The sequence below is a fragment of the Ochlerotatus camptorhynchus genome, unplaced genomic scaffold, assembly GCF_037179485.1.
Source record: "Ochlerotatus camptorhynchus isolate MF236.1 unplaced genomic scaffold, CSIRO-AGI_Acam_v1.1 ptg000257l, whole genome shotgun sequence".
NCBI lineage: Eukaryota > Metazoa > Arthropoda > Insecta > Diptera > Culicidae > Ochlerotatus > Ochlerotatus camptorhynchus.
The window spans coordinates 2,187,952-2,209,099 of NW_027040747.1; the positions used below are offsets into that span (position 1 = coordinate 2,187,952).

Consider the following 21,148-nt stretch of genomic DNA (forward strand, 5'->3'; position numbering starts at 1 on the left):
TGATTCATGAATCAATATTTTTTTGTAAAAATAAGTGAAATTGGTGCAGTTTTGGCTACAATAAACATCAGACCAGGTAATTAGTTGTTGCAGAAGTGCTGTGATGCAGTACAGCAGTTGTTTTATAAGTGGATATTTGAAAACGGAATGAAACAAATTTTGTGGAAAAAGTGAACAGGGATACAACAACAAGTGTATCAAGAAGAAGCAGAATCGGAACATTGATTCGTGTGATAAAAATAGCAATGCTACATGTTTTTTAGTGACTTTTCTTAGCTGGAATATATGTAATTAAGTGTCTAGTATGTTGTCATGCAATATTTCCCAGAACAATAAGACATATTGTGCACATATTCAGTTTTTGACTAATTGGTGATTTTTCACACACACTTTGATGGCTTCTTCTTCTTCTTCTTCTTCTTCTTCTTCTTCTTCTTCTTCTTTACTGATTTGAAGAGGCGCCATACTTAATTGACTTCCCAATTCACGTCTCCTTACGTGCAGCCCATTAATCATTTGAGGACCACCTAAATCATTTTAGCAACAAACAGTTCGATTTATTCACTTTAATAATGAGAAAGCGAAACGACGAACGTACACTTTTCACGGGTTTCTCTGTGCTGTTACTTACGACAAACGGCATCTTCATAGAAATCGGGTGACTTAAGTATTGTTGATTTCACACCTCATTAGACCCCTGCGCTCATAATAAGTACACAGTACTATTTCCACACTGGTAATTAAATTCAAATATTGACCTTCTTGATGTTTTCTAGAGCTCCAATTCAGTAGTGTAGCTTGCCAATGCTGCTACTGCTGTCAAATTAGTCGCTTTTGCAATTTCATGACCTGTGCGAAAATATTACTCTGCCATTATTTTTTGCACAAGAATCTAAAGTGGTGCAAAATGCGGAATAACATCGAAAAATATTTTGATCGGAAGGTGATTACGTCAAAAAGGGGTCGTCCATTAATTATGTCACACATTTAGGGGGGGGGGGGGGGTTTGAAAACTGTGAGGAGACATACAAAAAAAAAAAAATTAAGGTCCATACAGAAAATGTGACAAAGGGGGAGGGGGGTCTGGGTTGAAAATGGGCCAAATTTGCGTGACATAATGAATGGACCATCCCATAGTAATTTGACTGGTAAATAAATTTAAAAATGGAATGTGATCCTATATTCAGACAGTATATAGTGTAATAGCAGGAGCATCGATTGACACTGATAGCTCGACTTTGTTTACCTTAGTTACTTTCGACGTAATGAAAATTTGCTCTTGATTAATGGTTTTTAAACTTCAATAGGGTAGAGAACTACGTCGGCCTAATCGCCCATTTTGGACCTATCGAGCAGAAAACATCAAACAAATCCATGAATTCGGTGTTGAAAAGTCTGTTATGCGTTTGGTACGATACTTTAGTTCAAAAGCTACCGAAGTCAATAAAAACGCGTGATATGAATGTTTGCACCGATTATACTCAAAAAGAAAAGAAGCGTTCCGACCTAATCAACTTTTATCTTCATCCGATAGGCCGAAGTGAATTCAATGGCGTTTCAATTCGTTATGCCGAGTTAGTGATCAAGAAGCAGTGGTAGACTTTTAACAATATCTCAATAATTTGTTATTATTTATCAAATATTACGGTAGGTACGGAAAGGTAAATAAAGTAAGAAGTCATCTGTGAAAAACTCCGCTCAAAGAATAGAGGCAAAGGGCGGGTATGCTTGGTAACAATTTCTTCTGCACTCAACTGAGCTGAAAATGAAGACAACCTTAGCAGATAGACTAACTGCTTGGAATTTGAATTATGACATAACAAAATTCTCTAAATCAAGGCAACCCCTGAGTATCGAAGTCCAAGGTAGATAATCACAGGTAAACTGGAACTCACGGTCCGCTAGTATTGGTGAGTTATTTGCCGTTAATGTTCATGAAAAGTTTATTATTTTGCCATAAACAGTGCCAAAACATAAAATCTACGGGTGGATTTGGACAGCTTTGAGGACTTTTTTTTTAACTCTTTATTTGTTCCAAAAATAAATTACATTTCATTTTAACCTAGGTGCTCCAGTTACTACAGTAACTTACCAGCCTTAATTGTTATAATATACAGTCAAGATTCCCATAGTACGGAATCGTTCTTGCCGGATTCCTATAGTACGGTCGATCCGGCATTAACGAATACACGTAGCATATGGGATTTGAGCTAATTGGGACCAAACACTGATTGTACGGCAATTTGAAAAGATAACTTCCTGATGTTTTTGGAGAAGTTGTTAAGCAGATAAAGGGTGTCCACGATGAAATTGCCACACTATGAAATTGCTCTAACTTTTTAACCGTTGGGTAGAATTTAATGAAAATTTGGGTGGATTTAGTTCATAGTGCATTATTTACATCCTGCAAGTTTTAAAGTCCTGTGATCAAAACTCGCGGAAATGGAGTCGAAAGAACAGCTCGTGCGTGATAAAATCTTGCGCATTCATCACGAGAACAAGGATCTCTCGCATCGTTCCATCGCTAAAACGTTGGGAATCGCGAATTCCACGGTGTCGCGAGTGATTAAGCGGTTCGAGGAACGGTTGACCACCGATCGGAAGCCCAGAAGTGAAGGAAAAAGTATTCCGTACAACACCAAAAATCACAACCGCGTAGTTGGGGCCTTCAACCGAAATCCGAACGCCTCCGTTAGGGATGTGGCTAAGAAGCTGCACCTAAGCCGAAGTTTTGTCCAGAAGGTCAAAACTAAGGCTGGGCTTCGAACGTTCAAGGTACAAAAGGCCCCTAATCGCGACGAGAAGCAGAACAAGTCCGCCAAAACCCGTGCCAGGAAGTTGTACCTCAACATGCTGACGAAAGTTGAATGCTGCATCATGGACGACGAAACATATGTGAAGGCCGACTTCAAACAGATCCCCGGCAACCTGTTTTTCACGGCCAAGGATAAGTTCAGCGTTCCGGAGCATGTCCGCACTCAGAAGATGTCCAAATTTGCGAAGAAATTCCTGGTTTGACAAGCCATCTGCACGTGCGGGAAGCGGAGTGCACCTTTCGTGACCCAGGACACGATGAACGGACAGGTGTACATAAAAGAGTGCCTCCAGAAGCGGCTGCTTCCTCTCCTGAAGGCCCACAACGTCCCAACAATCTTCTGGCCAGATTTGGCCTCATGCCACTACTCCAAGGACGTGCTGAAGTGGTATGCGGACAATAAGGTCAATTTCGTGCCGAAAATGTTCAACCCTCCCAACACTCCGGAGCTCCGCCCCATCGAGAAGTACTGGGCGATTATGAAGCAGCACCTTCTTAAACGACCTAAGGTAGTGAAGACAGTCGAGGAACTGAAGAAAGTATGGGTTTACATGCAAAAAACGGTTGATTCACAGGTTGTGCAGAATCTTATGGCCGGGGTTAAGGCCAAGGTGCGGGCATTTGCGTATGGACTGTAAATAAAATACAAGTAAAATGATAAAATGAAGTTTAATAGTTATTTCTCAATCCCTGAAAATTTGATGGCAATCGGATGAAAACTCGAATTTTGCGAATCAATTTTGTGTGTGGCAATTTAATCGTGGACACCCTTTATGCGATATAACCACGAAATTGATGAAACGATGAGCATTTGTGAGTCATGCCGTAGCGTGATATCTCATAATAGAAGTCCAGTTATGAAAAAACGCCGATCGGTTGGAATTGAAGTAAATATCCAACCGTCAACTAGTGGGCAGCAGCATAGTGTATACATAATGTATGTATTTGTACAATTCATGAAAATGTAAAATTGATGATCAACAGTTTAAGAATTATGTCACAAGATGCAATAATAGAAAAAAAAATGCTTTGTAATATTTCTACTAGAACACCTGATTGCTTTTTCCGTGCTTGCGAAAAGTGTGCTTCCAATGAACATATTGAAGAGAATCAAATGACAAACAAGATGTTGTGTTTCAACAGTGGCTGAATACTGATCGTTGTAATTTGGAAACGATTATCAAGCCTGTTGATGAATTTGTTCCGTATCTCATTGATAAAATTAACAAACTTATAACTCATGACTTTATTTACAAACAACAGTCATCTTTTCTAAGAAATAAAAAAGAATCATTAAAAGAAGGCGAAATTCTAGCAATTTGTGATTTTTCTGAAAATTATTCATTCATCCAAAACGCTGCTCAAGGATATCACTGGAATAATTCTCAAGCAACAATACATCCATTTGAAGTTTATTATAAGAAAGACAATAAACTTGAAAATGTTAGCTTCATTATCATATCAGAAGTAATGACTCACGATACAGTTGCAGTTCAGTTGTTCATCTCAAAAATGATAGATTTTATTAAACAATCGATAGATTTTTCTAAAATTACTTTTATGTCAGATGGGTCAGCATCACAGCAAATAAAAAAAAACTTTGCTAGTCTGTGTAGATTTCAGTCAAAGCATGGATTAGAAGCAGAATGGCATTTTTTTGCAACGTCTCATGGAAAAGGTCCCTATGATGCCAATGGTTGCACTCTCAAGCGAATGGCAAAGAGAGCTAGTATTGCTCGAGATTATGGAAACACCATAACAACTCCACGAGAATTATATAACTGGGCAGTTGAACAAACAGATTAAAATATCACAAAACTACGTTTCGAGTACATATCCACTGAACAGTACATCGAAATGTCAGAAGAACTCGAAGAACTATATAACAGCACAAAGACAATATCTGGCACACAGAAATTCCACAGTTTTGTGCCTATAACTGGTGACAAAGTAGCGGCAAGAAGGTATTCTAATTCAGAAGGTGAACCAAAAATATTTAACTTGATTGGAAACAGGAAAAAATAGCATGTATGAAAATAGGTTTAAAACATCTAAAATATATAAATAAATGATATATGAAAAATCTTGACTTTTTTCCCTCACATATTATCAAATTTTGCATCAGTTGTAGACAACAGAATAAAGGAATTATATTTTTTTTTGACAAGGTCTACATGTCCAAATAGTTTTATTGAACTCTGAGAGGATACTGCCAATTCCAAATACGATTTGGCGAGAAATGCATCATGAGCCCTTTTCATATGAAATTCTCGATTAATCAAAGTGAACTTAAGTGCTGATTAGACAAAATTGAATCGCAAATTGAGCTTCATTGGATTCTGAGATGATTTTGAGCTTCACTGGTTGAAAATGGCAAACTTTTTTTCTTAAAAGTGCCCATCTCGCGATGTATGGACGGTTGGTAGTAAACATAATTACCTATCTTGAGGCAAAGTTTCATCCAAATCAAACATGGCCATTTTTTTTAAATCGACTTTAAATTTTAAAAATAGATTTGTTTCAGTGTAGGTCTCAAATGAATTTTTTTCCAGTATTTTTCTTACGATAACTTGAACAATTTTCTAAAAGTTATCGATACATCACATTTTTGTAGGAGTTGTCATTTTTCCATATTATTTTTTTGAAAAAAAATCGGCAGAAAAAGTTTGGCCCTTCTCAAATGTTAGTCTAGATAAATTTTGGAAAAACTGAGTATGCAAAGTGGCATATTTAGGCAAGGTCCACACATCCAGAAAGTTTCATTGAAATCTGAGAGGGTGCTGCCAGCTCCGAATACGATTTGGCGCGAAATGCGTCCATAACACAATTCTCTAAATCAAGGCAACCTCTGAGTATCGAAGTCCACAGGTCACAGGTAGACTGGAACTCACGGTCCGCTAGTATTGGTGAGTTATTTGCCGTTAATGTTCATGAAAAGTTAACTATTTTGCCATAAACAGTGCCAAAACATAAAATCTACGGGTGCTCCTAGGTGCTCCAGTTACTACAGTAACTTACCAGCCTTAATTGTTATAATATACAGTCAAGATTCCCATAGTAAGGATTCGTTCTTGCCGGATTCCGGTCGGTCGATCCGGCATTAACGAATACACGTAGCATATGGGATTTGAGCTAATTGGGACCAAACACTGATTGTACGGCAATTTGAAAAGATAACTTCCTGATGTCTTTGGAGAAGTTGTTAAGCAGATAGTTGGTCACCTTTTAGGAATAGTCAGTTCCCGGTAAGTCACAAGACTGGTCCTGTGGAAGATCCGGAACATCCTTGAAGTGTTCATTTTATGAAACTGATCCTAAAGCTCAGCGTTTTTTTTTTCTAAACCACTCAAAGACGTCTTATCAGAATGAATTTGGAGTTGTGACTAAAATATGGAATATGGAGAAAACGGGATGGTCCACCGGAAGATCCGGAACATCCATAAAAGTGGTCAATTCATGAAACCGATCCTAGAATTCCGCGGTTTTGTCGAAATCACTCATACCCAAGTAACAATTTTGGTTTTATGAGGGTTCTGTAGACCATGATTTAGACTTGTAGAATGCTATAAAACCACGATAAAACCTGCAATGTTACTTTGGTAGGCGTCTTGTCAGAATGAATTCAGAGTTGTGACCAGAAAAATGACCCTGAGGGCTATGCGATGGTTCTCCGGAAGATCCGGAACATCCGTAAAACTGGTCAATTCACGAAACAGATTCCAGAGCTCCGTTTTTTTATTTTTTCGAAACCACTCATACATGTTTTATCACAATGAATTAAGATTTGTGACCAGAAAATGGACGCTAGGGACTACGGGAAGGTTCACTAAAAGATCCGGAACATCCGTAAAAGTTGCCAATTCATGAAACCGATTCTAGAATTCCGTGGTTTTGTCGATACCACGCATAGGCGTCTTATCAGAATGAATTCTGAGTTTTGACTGGAATATGGACTCTGAGGACTACGAGATGGTTCACTAAAAGATCCAGAACATCCGCAAAACTGGGCCATAATTGAAATTGATCCTAGAGCTCCATGGTTTTTTTTCGAAACCACTCATAGAGGTCTGATCAATATGAATTATGAGTTGTGACCAGAAAATGGATGCTGGCGATCACGGGATGGTTCACAAAAAGATCTGGTACATCCGAAACCAACACGGAGCTCTAAGATCATTTTAACTGATTTACCACTTTACGGATGTTCCGGATCTTCCGATGGACCAGACTTGTTGATTTTCGGATGCAAAATTGGTCCACCATACCGGTCACAACTCCGAATTCATTGTGATAAGACGTTTATGAGTGGTTAAAAAAAACACTGAGCGCTAGGATCAGTTTCGTGAATTGACCACTTCTACGGATGTTTCGGATTTTCCAGAAGACCATTACGTGATCCCCAGGGTAATATTTCAGTCACAACTCCGAATTTACTCTAATAAGACGTTTATGAGTGGTTTCTACAAAACCACGGAGCTCTAGAATAAGTTTCATGAAATAACCACTTTTACGGATGATCCGGGTCTTCCTGGAGACCAAACTTGTGACTTTCGGGATGCAAAGTTTTCTGTACTTCGGTAGTATTGTACCAGGGAGGCAACTTCAAAATCATCTTCAGAACTTTGTTCTGAATCCTTTGAAGTGCTTCTGGTGGTGCAACAACTAGACCATATTGGCACAGCGCAAAGCATGGCCGGTCTAAAAACTTGTTTACATATTAGAAGTTTATTCGTCAGGCAAAGTTTGGATTTTCTGTTAATAAGAGGATACAAACATTTTATATAATAAATATTTGGCTTGAATGCCCTCAATGTCATCTTTAAAAGTTAATTTTTGGTCAAGTATTAATCCAAGATATTTCATTTGGTTTGACCAGGAAATTGGAACTCCGTTCATAGTCACTATGTGACTACTACTAGGTTTCAAAAAGGAAGCTCTAGGCTTATGTGGAAATATTATAAGTTGAGTTTGGGAGCAATCTTCCATTATTGTAAATAAGAAGAGAAAATACCTAAACTTTTCTGCAGTCTGCTGCACATAACACGAAGACTTCTTCCTTTAGCGGAAATGCCTGTGTCATCAGCGAACAAAGATTTGTGACAACCCTGAGGCAAATCAGGGAGGTCCGAAGTATGTTATACAATATAGGCCCAAGAATGCTACCCTGAGGAACTCCTGCTCTAACAGCTGGTCGATTAGATTTGGAATTTTGATAATTTACCTGCAGAGTTCTGTCAGTTAAATAATTTTGAACTAATTTCATAATATAAAGTGGAAAATTAAACTTTTTCAATTTAGCAATCAAACCTTCATGCCAAACACTGTCGAATGCTTTTTTCTATGTCTAGAAGAGCAACTCCAGTTGAGTGGCCTTCAGATTTGTTTGAACGAATTAAATTGGTAACTCTTAAGAGTTGAATGCCCATGGCGAAATCCAAACTGCTCATCTGAGTTTGTATTGATGTGATGCATTATTTTATTTAAAATTATCTTTTCAAAAAGTTTACTTATTGAAGAGACGGTAGCTAGAAGCTTCAGCTGGATTTTTATGCAGTTTCAAAATTGAAACAACTTTTGCAGGTAAGTAGGAAAGTATGCCAAATGGAAACATCTGTTAAATAATTTTACCAAGAAAGACAAGGTTTGTTGATGAGGATATAGAAAATTCCATCATCACCTGGAGCTTTCATATTATGAAACTTTTTAGTTATAGACCTTACTTCGTCCAAATCAGTCCCATCAATCATCAGGAATCATCAAAAATATTCTCCCGAGAGAAAATATTCAGATAATCCCGCGCACCCTGATTCTCAATAGGACTAGTAAGACCCAAACTGAAATAATGGGAACTCTCGAATTGCTTAGCAAGTTTCTGAGCTTTTTCCAAATATGTGATCAAAATTTTACCACCTTCTTTAAGCGCTGGAATAGGATTTTGAGGATTTTTCAAAATTTTTATGATTTTCCAAAAGGGTTTGGAACTCGGGTCTAAGATGGATCAAGAGCTGAAGATCGTCGTCTATTATAATTGAATCGAATTTAACCTCGCTTTTTGGAACTGAGGCAGCTCTTGCTTCAACTATAGAAGTAGTCAGAGATTCAAGAGCATAATTAATTTCATTTTTGGTTTGCAAAGGAATGTTTGGATCGAAGTTATATTTCATAAATGTTCGGTACAGATTTGAGGACTGTTTCATACAACCGGTAGGTGTATGCAGGTCACAATTTCGCGAATAAACACGAGGAGTGTTGATCATAGCAAAACTTCCCATAGACAATCGGCATAGTTCATTTTAGTAAACAAACTAACACTTCTTCCTTCTGTGGCACCTTTCATCATCCGCCCTCATCGAAGTCAACATTTGTTTTTCTTCATTCGAGGCTCATCGCCTCTGTTTTGCCAATATTAATATTCGTCTTCATCTTGATGGGGTTGATTTTGAGAATCAAATGCAAAATTATTATTTTAATTTTACACAAATATGGCGCTGTAAAAACGTGTCGTGTTGCTTTTTACCCACAGATCGATGGTAAAATATTGCCTCATATTAATTGGCACTGGGGTCGACAATATTCAAAATAATCATTTTGCCAAACATAAATTCGATTATTTTGCTTTTGAGGATCGATTCTGATTCAGAAAATTTTGGGTTGGATAATCAAGCACTGGAGAACATCAACAAAAACGCAATTCATCTACACTGGGTTGAAGCGTTATTCCTTGCGTGTGATGGTAAGTAGGCCCAACATTAGATCTAAGCCCAATATTGTTTTATATCTACTACAAGCAGTGCAGCGTGATTTACGAATAAAATCACAAACAGACGTAATTCTTCAAATATTTTTTTCTCAGGAAACATCGTCCGGAACTCAGTAATGACGACGAGAGTTTGCGAGATACAGGTAATGCATAAATTATCTCACGCTCTAAGGGGAGAGGACGTGTGAGATCTTGTGACAAGCAATGCATTAGGTATAGGAGAAACGTGACGAAAGGGGGAAGAGGGGTCAGTTTTTCTAAATTTAGCATGATATAATTCTCGCGTAACATTTGAAAAGGGCCTATCCTCGATGATCGATTCTCTTCACCGACTTTCTCTTTGATTTTCCACGGCTGCATAAACGAATTTCTCGCTAAACTCGCAGCAACATTCGACAGAAGATCATGTTAGCTTGAACGAGAAATAACACACTCAATGGAACTTTCATTTGCAGTGGGGTTATTCGCGAAAGAGAAAATTGATGAAGAGAATCGATCAACAATGATAGGTTCTTTTCTCGTGTTGCGCGAGAATTAATGTATGGCCCCCGGTGGAACATAAGCTTGCATACTAAATCGCAAACAATACTGCATGCAAGGTTGTATAATTCTAGTGAAAACGTCAAAATAATACTCGATAAAAATGTTTCGGTGAGTAATCCGTAGAAGTAACGCCATATAAGTACCAACAAGTCAATTGCAATAGAAGATTTTTCACTGATCGATCACGCATCGATGGATCTACTGGCTTCGGCGTCTTCAATGAATACTCAACTTCAGGAACCTGTTCCGTTTATGTTGCTGAGCTAGCAGCAATCAACTTCGCATTGGGGATGATTTCTGACATGCCCATAGACTATTAATTCATCTTCTCGGATAGTCTCAGTTCGATTGAGGCTATTCGGTTGATGAAACAAGGTAGGCGCTCATCTTATTTCCTTTCAAAGGTAAGGGAGCAAATGAGTTTGCTGGTCGAAAGATCATAATATGATTATATGATTACCTTTGTATGGGTCCCCTCACATTGCTCAATCCCATCAGGCAATGAGAATGCAGACTCTCTCGCAAAGGTGGGCGCACAACAAGGCGAGATTTATGATAGAAGAATTTCACATGATGAATTTTTCCCATTAGTACGTCAGAGTTCTCTTTTAAGTTGGCAAAACGATTGGACAAGTAATTCTCTTGGGCGGTGGTTACATTCCATTATTCCAAATGTTTCTTCGAGAGCGTGGTTCAAAGGTCTGGATGTAAGTCGGGGCTTCACTACTCGCTACACTCACATCACTACAGAATAAACCTCGTTGACAGCGATATATGTAGGTGTAGAACCGGTTATGATGACATCGATCACGCAGTTTGGTATTGCCCGGGTAATGACGCCTCCAGAGTACGACTGTAGGATACCCTATTGGCCCGAGGTAGACAACCCTTCTGTGAAGTAAGATATGTATTGGGAACCCGTGATCTTCCCTACATGCAGGCGATCTACGAATTCCTTTGTTTGTCTGATGTTAGAGTTTGATGTGACCATCCCCTCCTTTCCAAACAATTTCCAGCCATTGTGTCCCATCCTTATTATCCTCCTGTTTCTGTGCTACTTGCCCCTGCCCAGTTAGGATTTGGTCAACCGTCTGAGAGTAGTATCTGAAGGAGGCTTCAGAAACCAGTTTCTACCTAGATCCTTCCAATCGAAATTGTTACCCATTAACCTCGAGCCCGCCTCGAGTAATTGGTACCCAATACTAACCTGCTCCGCAAAGTGTCACACACGACTGACCCTAGTAAATAAACGAATTAGTTAAAAAAAAAATCATATAAATTGAACGTTAAAACATATAAATTGAACGTTCCTTTCCATATAAATTGAACGTATATGGAAAAGAAGAGGATAGATCGATAGTTCCGCTAGAGTACGGCAGTTTGAAAATTGAACAGAAGTAGCGAATGGCCATTAATACCGACAATACTAATCTTATGTGCACTCCTTTATCCAACTCATACTTTGATGGATGAGGGTATTTGAGGTATATCCTCAAACCCACAGGTAAAAGAGTGCGCGTTTGACTTACTCATATACTGTCTGCGGCTGTGGAATAGTTTGATTTGATAGAACACTTTGATTGAATGGAACAATCAGCTATTTCTTGTCAAGGACTATTTTAGATAGTAGGGCAAATCGGGGTACGACGGACACCTTAATGATTGTTATTGTTTTTCGCCTATAAGTAAAGCATTTTGCTTATAACTAATACCCTATGGGTATTCAACTCTGCACACCTTAATTCGTGCCTAGGGTTGTGCTGAAAGCTGTGCCAAGCGCTGTGTCGAACGTGCCTGTCAAGGTTAATCAAAGCATGCATATCAAGGTGTCAATATTCCATGAATTTGGCAACCCTGAAGGTTATAACTTTTGTGATTGTGTTTACATTCTCAATTTTTCTGATGCATGGCAAGCATTAACCATCATTCTTTTAAGAGCGTTAGTGGGTCAAGAGGAGGAAGAGGAACTGGAAACCATCAAACCAGTATGGTGTTCAAGCAAATTCAGCCCGTCCTTAAGATTCTGGTTCAATGTCTTTTTGAATTGTTGATGCCCTTGCATGAAATTCCTGTATATTAAATCCTTCCCGACTAAAGTCTTCCCAAAACTCGAACGGGCGATAGTTCAATCCCACACTAATCGAACCTGTTTTAAAACATTTAATCGACTCAGAAGTGCGTGTCCTCAAATATATAACCCAAGCCTATCGTATTGTTGATCATGATGCTTTCTACCACCTCCTAATTACACACCACCAAGTCTACTAAGCTACGGTCTGATGCAGTTGTGGTACCTTCCGCAATGTACCACCGATGAAAACTATCAAACATCTCCCCTGAAGATCTGTCAAGCTTCGAAAATGGGATTCTCGGCCATCGCAGACTTTAGCGGAAGTGCTTTATCTGGCGCCTGTAGGTTTTTATAGAACTCGGGAAGTTTCCGCCCAATCCACTGAGCTCCACACATATGGTGAACTTTTCCAATACTGAATGTGAGGATTCATCAAGCTCGATGCTCATCGTTTCAAAATTAAATAAAATCTTCGCAGGATGCATGGTACTCTTCTTTTCGTACGAATAACACCATAGCGTAGCTGTTCGACTATCCCCGTTGTATAGTTGTGATCCATTTTGATGAAATTGTTGATGTATTACGGATATTTTTCACAATGATTCCATTATTGAAAACGAATCGTCTCTAGAGGTAACCCATTTTAGCCGTCTTGACTGCCGTACCGACAAGGACCGGCCATGGTGTAGATGAACTCGACTGAAGTGAGGCCCGAAAACAAGCTGTTCTAGATAAAAACAAGATTCGCTGATATTTTTGCTGTGATTGGCTGATTTGATTAGATTTGAAAAGATTCGTGATTCAGCCAATACTTAAAGCATTTTTCGAAAGATCCTCAACACCGGTGCATACACGTTTGTTATTTTTAAATCCTTGATTGAAGCTTTGTATCACCAGCTTTATATATGACACTTTCTCACTAGCTTCATTTGTGAGTAAACAATGTATTGAACCGAGTAGTAATCCTTAGCAACGATTGGCAAAACGTTAACACTTGTTAACACTTGTTTTGTCAAACTTGTCAAAGTGTGCCTTAATGTGCCGAATAGTGTGTCATGCAGTGTTTCGGCACAGTGTGCAGAGTTGATTGCCCCTGGCTAATGCCAGAATTCTGTGGGTTAAACTCATATTAAAGGAAGCATCATATACCATTTGATTTTAAATCTTAACACATAACATTTTTTTTAACATTTAATATTCACATCATTTTTAAAAGTGCGAGGACAACGGACAGGTGCTGAGACGAACATGCTTGGAAATTTGAGTTTTCTACATTATAAAAATCAATTGAAATAATTGTATGATTATAGTAGGTCATTATGAGAACTCAGAATCGCATTTACCACGTTCGGATATCTTCCGTATGATCCTAGTACCCTGGGGGAAAGTGGACAACAACCAGCATGTGCCGGATGGGACATATTCCAGAACAAGACCATTAGCTGTACTGGGTGATACATTATGGACATATCTGTAGGGATTTATGAAGGTAAATAATGAATAATTACTTTCTTATGAACTATTGACAGTGTCCGTCTTACCCCGGTGGTAAACTACCTGAGCAAGAACCGATAACTAACTGATAACATATTAATATCTTATTTCGGTATGATACCATATTTTGGTATGCTTGTGGTATAATACCTGGTTTTATTACTATTCAGTTATCGAAGTATTTTGTTAAATATCGAACAAATTCCAAAATAACAAAACATGATCTTTCAGTTGTAAACAAAATTTTCCTTCCGTTTCCTTACAAAATATTTTTTAATTATAAAAAAATCTTCGATTATGTTTGTGATGGCCTTCTTTAAAACTTTACAAAGAAAATCAAACCCAAAAAATATTCTTTAAGGGATTCATACCAGAATTAGAATTTATTTATCTTATGAGGTTTAGAAAAATGCATTTTCGTGTTTTTAAAGGTTTTAAAAATCTTAATATCATTTTAAAGATGCTCATTACAATTGCAGGGCTGGTAGCGAGTCACTTTTTGGTGACTTGGTCATTTTTTTTCAAGCTAGTCACTAAAAAGTCTATTTTATTAAGGCCAAGTCACTGAAGTCACTTTTTCTTGTAATAAGTCACAATTTTAAACTTTTTTAAACGTGAATTTATTTCAAGATTGATCATTCTTCTGAGTAGGCCTACATTTTGTTCTATTTTTTGAACAATTCGATGTTGACGACCTTGTATAGAGTTTTTTTTTACGTTTAATCGTTCTTCTCTACAGGGTTCCTTATTTTTCCAGGTTTTTTCATAACTTTGCCGGATAATTTCCAGGTTTATAATAAGAATGCTATTTATGAAAGACGTTAAAAATATGTTTTTGATGTGACAATCAGTTTTTAAGAAACAGCTTTACTATCAAATCCATTAAATGTTGAAGTTGAACACTTACTTCATTTTAGTAAGTCTAAGATCACAACATTTTTAATGTCTTGACGTTTCGTACTAACAAAAATGTGGAAACATCAATGAAGTTCTATTGATCTCAGAAAAGCTAGATCTAGAGATCTTTAGGGAATTCCAGAGATCTTAAGGAAAAGTCCCCGACATTTTAGCCCAGACTATTGAATTGATTTAAAAATCTATAAGCGTGAGTTTAGACAAATTCAGGATAGTTCCATGATGTGCTGAAATAAAATCGAGAACCCATAAGATGTTCCGAAAGATTCAGTACAGAGACCTTCAGAAAATTTATGAAAACTTCAGAAATATTTCAGGAACTTCACAGAAATCCAGAGAATTCCAGAGAAGTTTAAAGGTGTTCACGAGAATTCCATTTATTTTAAAGCAGAACCGAGATCTTCATTAGAGTTGAGAGTTTTAGGGAAGCTCCGAGAACATCAAGACAGATCAGAGAATTAAAGGGCAGTTAAAAAAAAACTCTTAGAAAATGGAAAAACCGTAATTTCCGAAAATGTCGGTTTGCCCAGAGAAAATTTCTGGAACGCAATAAAAATTATATGAAATCTGGAAAATGTAAGAGTATTTCAAGGGTGTCATATCATGGAAATTTCAAGATCTAAAAAAATCGAAAATTTAGTTAAGTTGATTAGAGAACATCAACTTAGTTCCATTAATTAAAAAAGGCGAGAACTTTTAGCAAGCACCAATATTTTCAAGAAATTCCAAGAAATTTAGATATTTTTAGATTATTTTATTACATTCAGTGAAGTTCCGAGTACTTCGAAGACGATCAGATAACATCAGAAATATCACATTAAGTTAAGGAAATTTGCAAGGAGTTCCTTAGAATTATGGTATATTCCGAGAATTCTATGATTGATCTGAAAACTTTAGAATTCTTCAGGGAATTTAAAAATATATCTCAGGAAATTTACCGGAACATTTGATCAATTTAGAGAAATTAAGGTAAGCATAGAAAACTTCTGGGATGTCCAGGCTTTCCAGGGAATATTGGTGATTTAAGGCAAAGTTCCGTGAGCGTTTATAAACTTTATAAAACTTAAGGAAAATTGTAGAACTTAAAGACAATTAAATCAATTCCAGCAAAATGGTGGGTTCTTTTAAAAACATACTAAGATATTCAGGGCAGTCTAGATGATTTTAAGGAAATTGAAAAATATCTTGGGCAGTTTTAAAAACATCAGGAAACTCTAGACTATTGAAGAAGTTATGAATTAGTTTCGATAATTTGAACTTTAGACAAACCTTGAGAACTTCATTGAAAATCGTAGAACTATATTAATTATTTCGCTGCGGAAGCTTAAAGAAGTTCCTGAAATTTCAGAATAACTTCGAAAACTTCACAGAAGTACAGAAATCTTCAGAAACATTTCGAGAACTTCATAAAAGTCTATGGAACTTAAGGGAAGATCCGAGAACTTCTGGAACTTTTATGGACATTTCGGGAGCATCTCAAATAAGTTTAGTAATGCTCCAAAAACAAAGGGAGTTCAGGGGAGTTCAGTTTCATTAGTTTCACTAAATTAGCGGGAAATTTCAAGAAGTTCCTAAATTTTCAGAGACCTTTAATGTTAAGAAAATTATTGAGGTTTTCACTTAAATTCAGAAGTTCAGGCAAGGTTAAACATTTTTAGAACAGTTAAATTAAATTCATGGTAGTACAACAAGCTTCATAAGAACTGCAAACTTAAGAGAAGTTTCGAGACTTTCGAGATATTGATCTCGCTAATAAATCTCTAAACAACAACAAAATACTTCAAGAAAGAACAGATATCCTCAGAGCAGAGATATTGCAGAGTAGGCAAATTACATAAATTTTATAAAAGTTTCGAGAAATTCAGTGAATTTTTAACACTTTAGAGAAGATTCATGATCGTTAGGAAAATTGTGGAAACTTTAGGAAGTCCGAAAAAGTTTAGAGAAATTAAAAAAGTTGATGAGAAGTATTGCGAGAATCAGGCTAGTTTCTCAAACTACAAAAGAACGTAAAGGCAATTCAATTCAAACTACAAAAAGAACTTAAAAGCAACTTCAGGAATATTTTGGGAAATTTCAAGTAGTTCTGAAGACCTCAGAACAGTCCATTCCATATTCAACTCACATGGAGTCTATAATTCATCAGAACTACCATGAAAGCAGATTTCAGTTGATGTTTTTTTCATAGATTTTTTTCCCAGAACTCCCGTGAAATTAGGTCCTTAGAAATTATAATAAAATTCCATTCAGTTCAGAATTTATAAAATTCCATTCAGTTCAGAATTCAGTTCAGAATTTATAAAATTTGTGGAAAGTATGCATATTTTAGAATCAAAAAAATAATCATTTGAAGCCTCTGAATTTTAAAAACGTAGCTGGGAAAATTTCCTACAAGTACAATTGAAAGCTCTTGAAGCAGACCGATATGGTGAATTATTAAATAGACATGAACAAAAATCTTGGTTTTACCATAGTAATTCCCATACAAACTTCAAATGGTTTGTGCCATCTCAGTTTCTCACCAAATGGGTTCAAATTTTGAGAGGTTAGTCAGGATCCGATTTGGAATCGTTTAAGTATTGTGAAGTGAAAATTTCAAATTTTGCATCACTCTAATGGGCAGGCCCTGTGAAAGAGAAAAATAGCGGCATTATAAACCAAATATATAATGATCATAAACTATGTTAATATTTTTTATGGGAAAATAATATCCCATATTTCTCCAGGTGTTCAGTCCGAAGATAAAGTTTGTTCGCTCCGCCAAAAAGGGGACCGGAATAAGTTCTTCCACTTCACGACGCTCGATGATCCGTAATGTTTCGGCATTGTACTCGTTAGCTGGGAACAAAGTAATAATTTAAGCATTTTTTTATCATTTAAAAGCAGAAACTACTCACCGATAAAACAGTCAATGACCGCCGCGGATAGTCCAAAACTGTTTAATATCTCCAAGGTTTCAACGATATCAGCGGACACTTTGAAGACTGCGCTTGACACATACACTGACATAATTTATCAACAAACTTTATTTTAGTGGACGATATTTTTAAACTCAAACATATGTGTTTTTTTTTAATTTATAAGAAAATATTGTAGATTCAACTATAACTAATTTTTGAAATAAAAATATCGAATTGTTGAATTCAAAAATTATATTTTTAGTTTCAAACATGAAAATTCTCTGCGTGTGTAAATAGCGTTATATAATGTGTAATTAAGAAGACGCAACATGATTATTTTCATTTTAGCGCCATCTAGTGAGAAAATATCTATCTAACACTATCCATAGTTTTGAAGACCTTATATTCCTGAGCATCTTTCCAGAAGGAAGCAATATGGCCAAATTGACCCAAGGTACAGACGAAGGGTTAAGAATGGGCAACACTTCGATGAGATTCTACGAAACTACAAAGTTATGGCCTATGGAATTCCCATAGGTTATAATTCTAAGATCTACCCTAGAATCAATTGAGAATACCGATAATTTCCTAATTGTATTTAGTAGTAAACAAGTAAACGATCTATTTTTTTTCTTGAATATTGACATGATCGAATTCCTGTAGTGCTAAAAATATACTACCTTTGCCTATTGCGTTTTCCGGTGAAAAGAATTTACCTTCTCAATAAGTATCTATTTACCTCTGGTCACTCCTATTGCAGCACAAAAGTGGAACGTGTCCTAAAAATGAATAAAATGCCTGATAAACCAAGATCAAACTGCAGTTCTTACTGTTGGTGGCGCCTGAATGAACGGAAAGCCGTCGGACGTGGCCGCCCACATTCCATTGCTTCGCTCTTGTTGTTGCCTGATTGTGGAACGCTTTTCCTATTTCCTATGCTACGTGACTTTACGTTCGCATTTACAGTCGTTCGATGAATAATTGTGTTATGATTTGTGGGAAATCAATCCCATTGAATGTTTTGCTGTTTCGTTTATTGTTATTGTCGTTGATGTTCGTCGTTAGCAAACCGTCTATCCTGTCCTGTTTTCGCAATTCTTTTTAATCTCCCGATAGCTTCCTAATGCATGCCTGGTCCACTAGCAGCAGCAGCAGCCGGTGGTGACTAGTTTTGAGACTATGGCAAATCCTCTTGATATCACTATAGTAAAAGACTCTGTGTTTCGCCTCGGGGAATAGCTACACGTGTTTTGTCTCCTTTCGCTATCAGAAATGATATTACAAGCCGACGACGACGCTGGTGGGTGCATTGGCACTCAGGAAATTAAACCATATCTACGCTGATGCCAGAAAGCTGCTGCTGCTGCTGCAGGGTATGCTTTCTTTTCCGAGGAAAGGAAAACAATTTACGTTTGATTTTGTTTCCCAGTAGAAGTCATTTCAAGTTGGATGATGAAAGTGGAAATGTTTACATTTGGCGACGAGGATGCTGGTAAATGGAAGACAGTTGAACACTAATTGAGTGAGATTTCGATTAAGATCGCAAGTATTTTGAAGGTGGCTCCAGGGGATTGATTGGTGCGATTGCGATACAGGCTAGTAATGAAGTGTGTTTGCCGTAGCGACTCCAAATTTAGTGGTTTCACTCACTCTAATATCAAAGATTTCCACTCGGGGCGATTGTTTGCTTTTGCCTTGGCTCAGGTCAGATCTCTGTTGGCTTGCTTTATTTCTTTATTGCAGCTCCGCCACCATGAGGCGACCCTGGTTCTGCCTCTGCTGCGATGTCCTGCTGGGTTCCAATTCAACGCTTGCTTGCGAATTTCCGTTAATATCGGTTTTGACATCGATGGTGGTGCTCAGCATTCGAGTTCCAGCATCACCGGTTGATGAAGACCTGCAGCATTTGAGTGTTCTCCGCTGATTCTTGCTTAAGTAATTGTAAAATAAATATTATGCTCCATAATCAAAAGAGCATCTCGGAGTATATTGATTTCAAGAATTCGCAGACCTCTCTACGATCCCTGTTATTATACCATATTGATGTTAACGATTATCTAGATCTATATCCTAGGGTCATGTAGAATCAATTAGAAGCCAACCAGATTCTTCAAGCTGAGTTATGTTGTCAATGCTTTTTAGGTTTATTGCAATGTATAATAACCACATACTATACTGTACTGTATCCATTTTCAAGTTATGTGTAGAAATCTTCCTGTTTGTGCAACAGTCAAATCCACTCCCACGAGCCACGACACATTCCAACAGAAACTCATTAAAATACTCTCGCCTACATACAACAGGATGTCCTCTTCCTTATTTTCGTACCCATTTTTTTTACCTCTTCCCTTGTGTTGGCGCGTGATGAACCCAGCGGTGAGAAATAGTGTCCTTATCTTGAAGAGAGCTAGATAGTACACCCATATTATGCAAACACTGGCGATTATCGCGTGACAAATCCAATTAAGATTTTCACCTTCTTTATCTTCCCTATGCTTTCACCAAACAGACGATATCCCCATCCAAGGCCCCAGGGAGGAGAACGGCCAGCTCAGCAGTATTAACGAGGAAAGTGAAAGCGGAGATGGACCGAAGGCATCCCAGGGGGCCGGTCCCGGCAAGGTGAAAGACTCCAAAACTCACAAGGTGCTCGTGGGCTTTATGAAGCTGAAAGAAAAGGACAAAGACAAGGATGACGGCAGTGGGGGTGCCAAGAAATCCTCCGCGGCCAAAGAGAAGCTGGTCGGTAAGCAATCGCTGCAGATGCAAGCTCCAGGCAGTGCAGAGCTCATCGAAGCGGAACGGGCTAGCCCGCAGACGGTGGCCAAGCGGAAGAGCAGTAGTATTGATATTATCAGTATGCCAACGGGTGTCGTGATGGGGGGTAGTGAGCAGCTGATCGGGGTGAAGCAATTGGCTCCGCTGTCCAACGGAGGCGTGATGCTGGGAGGCGATGACAAAGGAGGTGTTGTTGGTGGCGGTATGGATAGTTTGAACGTGCTGGTGGATCGAAATGGAGGAACGAACCCGCTGGAGGTCGGTGAGTCGTTCGATTCGGGCAACGAGATGAGCCTCAACAATAATAACAACATCAACAATAACAACAACTCGGAAAAATCAGTGCTGGACATGAAGACGCACGGCAGTATACAAGTTAGTCAAGTTTAAGATTCAGCTGATGATGAAATGTGTTATAGAGCTAGCTTTAACGTATTTAACTTTTTGTTGTTATTCTTTTTTTGTATGGTACATTGCGGTATTAGGTTGGTGTATGTTCGCTAGTAAGAGTAATAAGTTGTTTTTTGTTAAAAGAAAATCCTTCTCACAACGAGCGCTTTCGATTGCATTTATTGCGAAGTCTTCATGGCATCTCACCTGAAGTTGCACCGTTTAGTTTGTGCTGCGAATTTGAGCAGCGGTTTTTGGGGTGCCTCCAGGAAATAATGTATTAGTTGTTTTCGCTTCACTTATTAACTGATCGAATCAAGCAATACAATCAAACTTAGCTGAGTTTCCTTTAGCACACAAGCACATCGAGTTATTTTTTAGCTAGTAGGGACATCGGAAACAAGTATTAAAAGTTGAAACCTTGAACTAGAGCGATCCCCAATTTACTTGTAATGTGCGTGTTTTTGTACAGATCGATCCAG

At 37.8% G+C, this 21,148-nt stretch overlaps 1 protein-coding gene across 1 annotated transcript in view; it reads left to right on the forward strand.

Moving 5' to 3' along the window:
• The window catches only part of Hyccin (hyccin), a 105,401-nt gene extending 84,572 nt beyond the window's left edge, over positions 1-20,829 (forward strand). Inside the window, exon 7 of the mRNA XM_065226668.1 lies at positions 20,008-20,829. Within this exon, the coding sequence (XP_065082740.1) occupies positions 20,008-20,666 (659 nt within the window). The 3' untranslated portion in view covers positions 20,667-20,829. The remainder of the gene's footprint in view (positions 1-20,007) is intronic.
• The last annotated feature ends 319 nt before the right edge of the window (positions 20,830-21,148 follow it).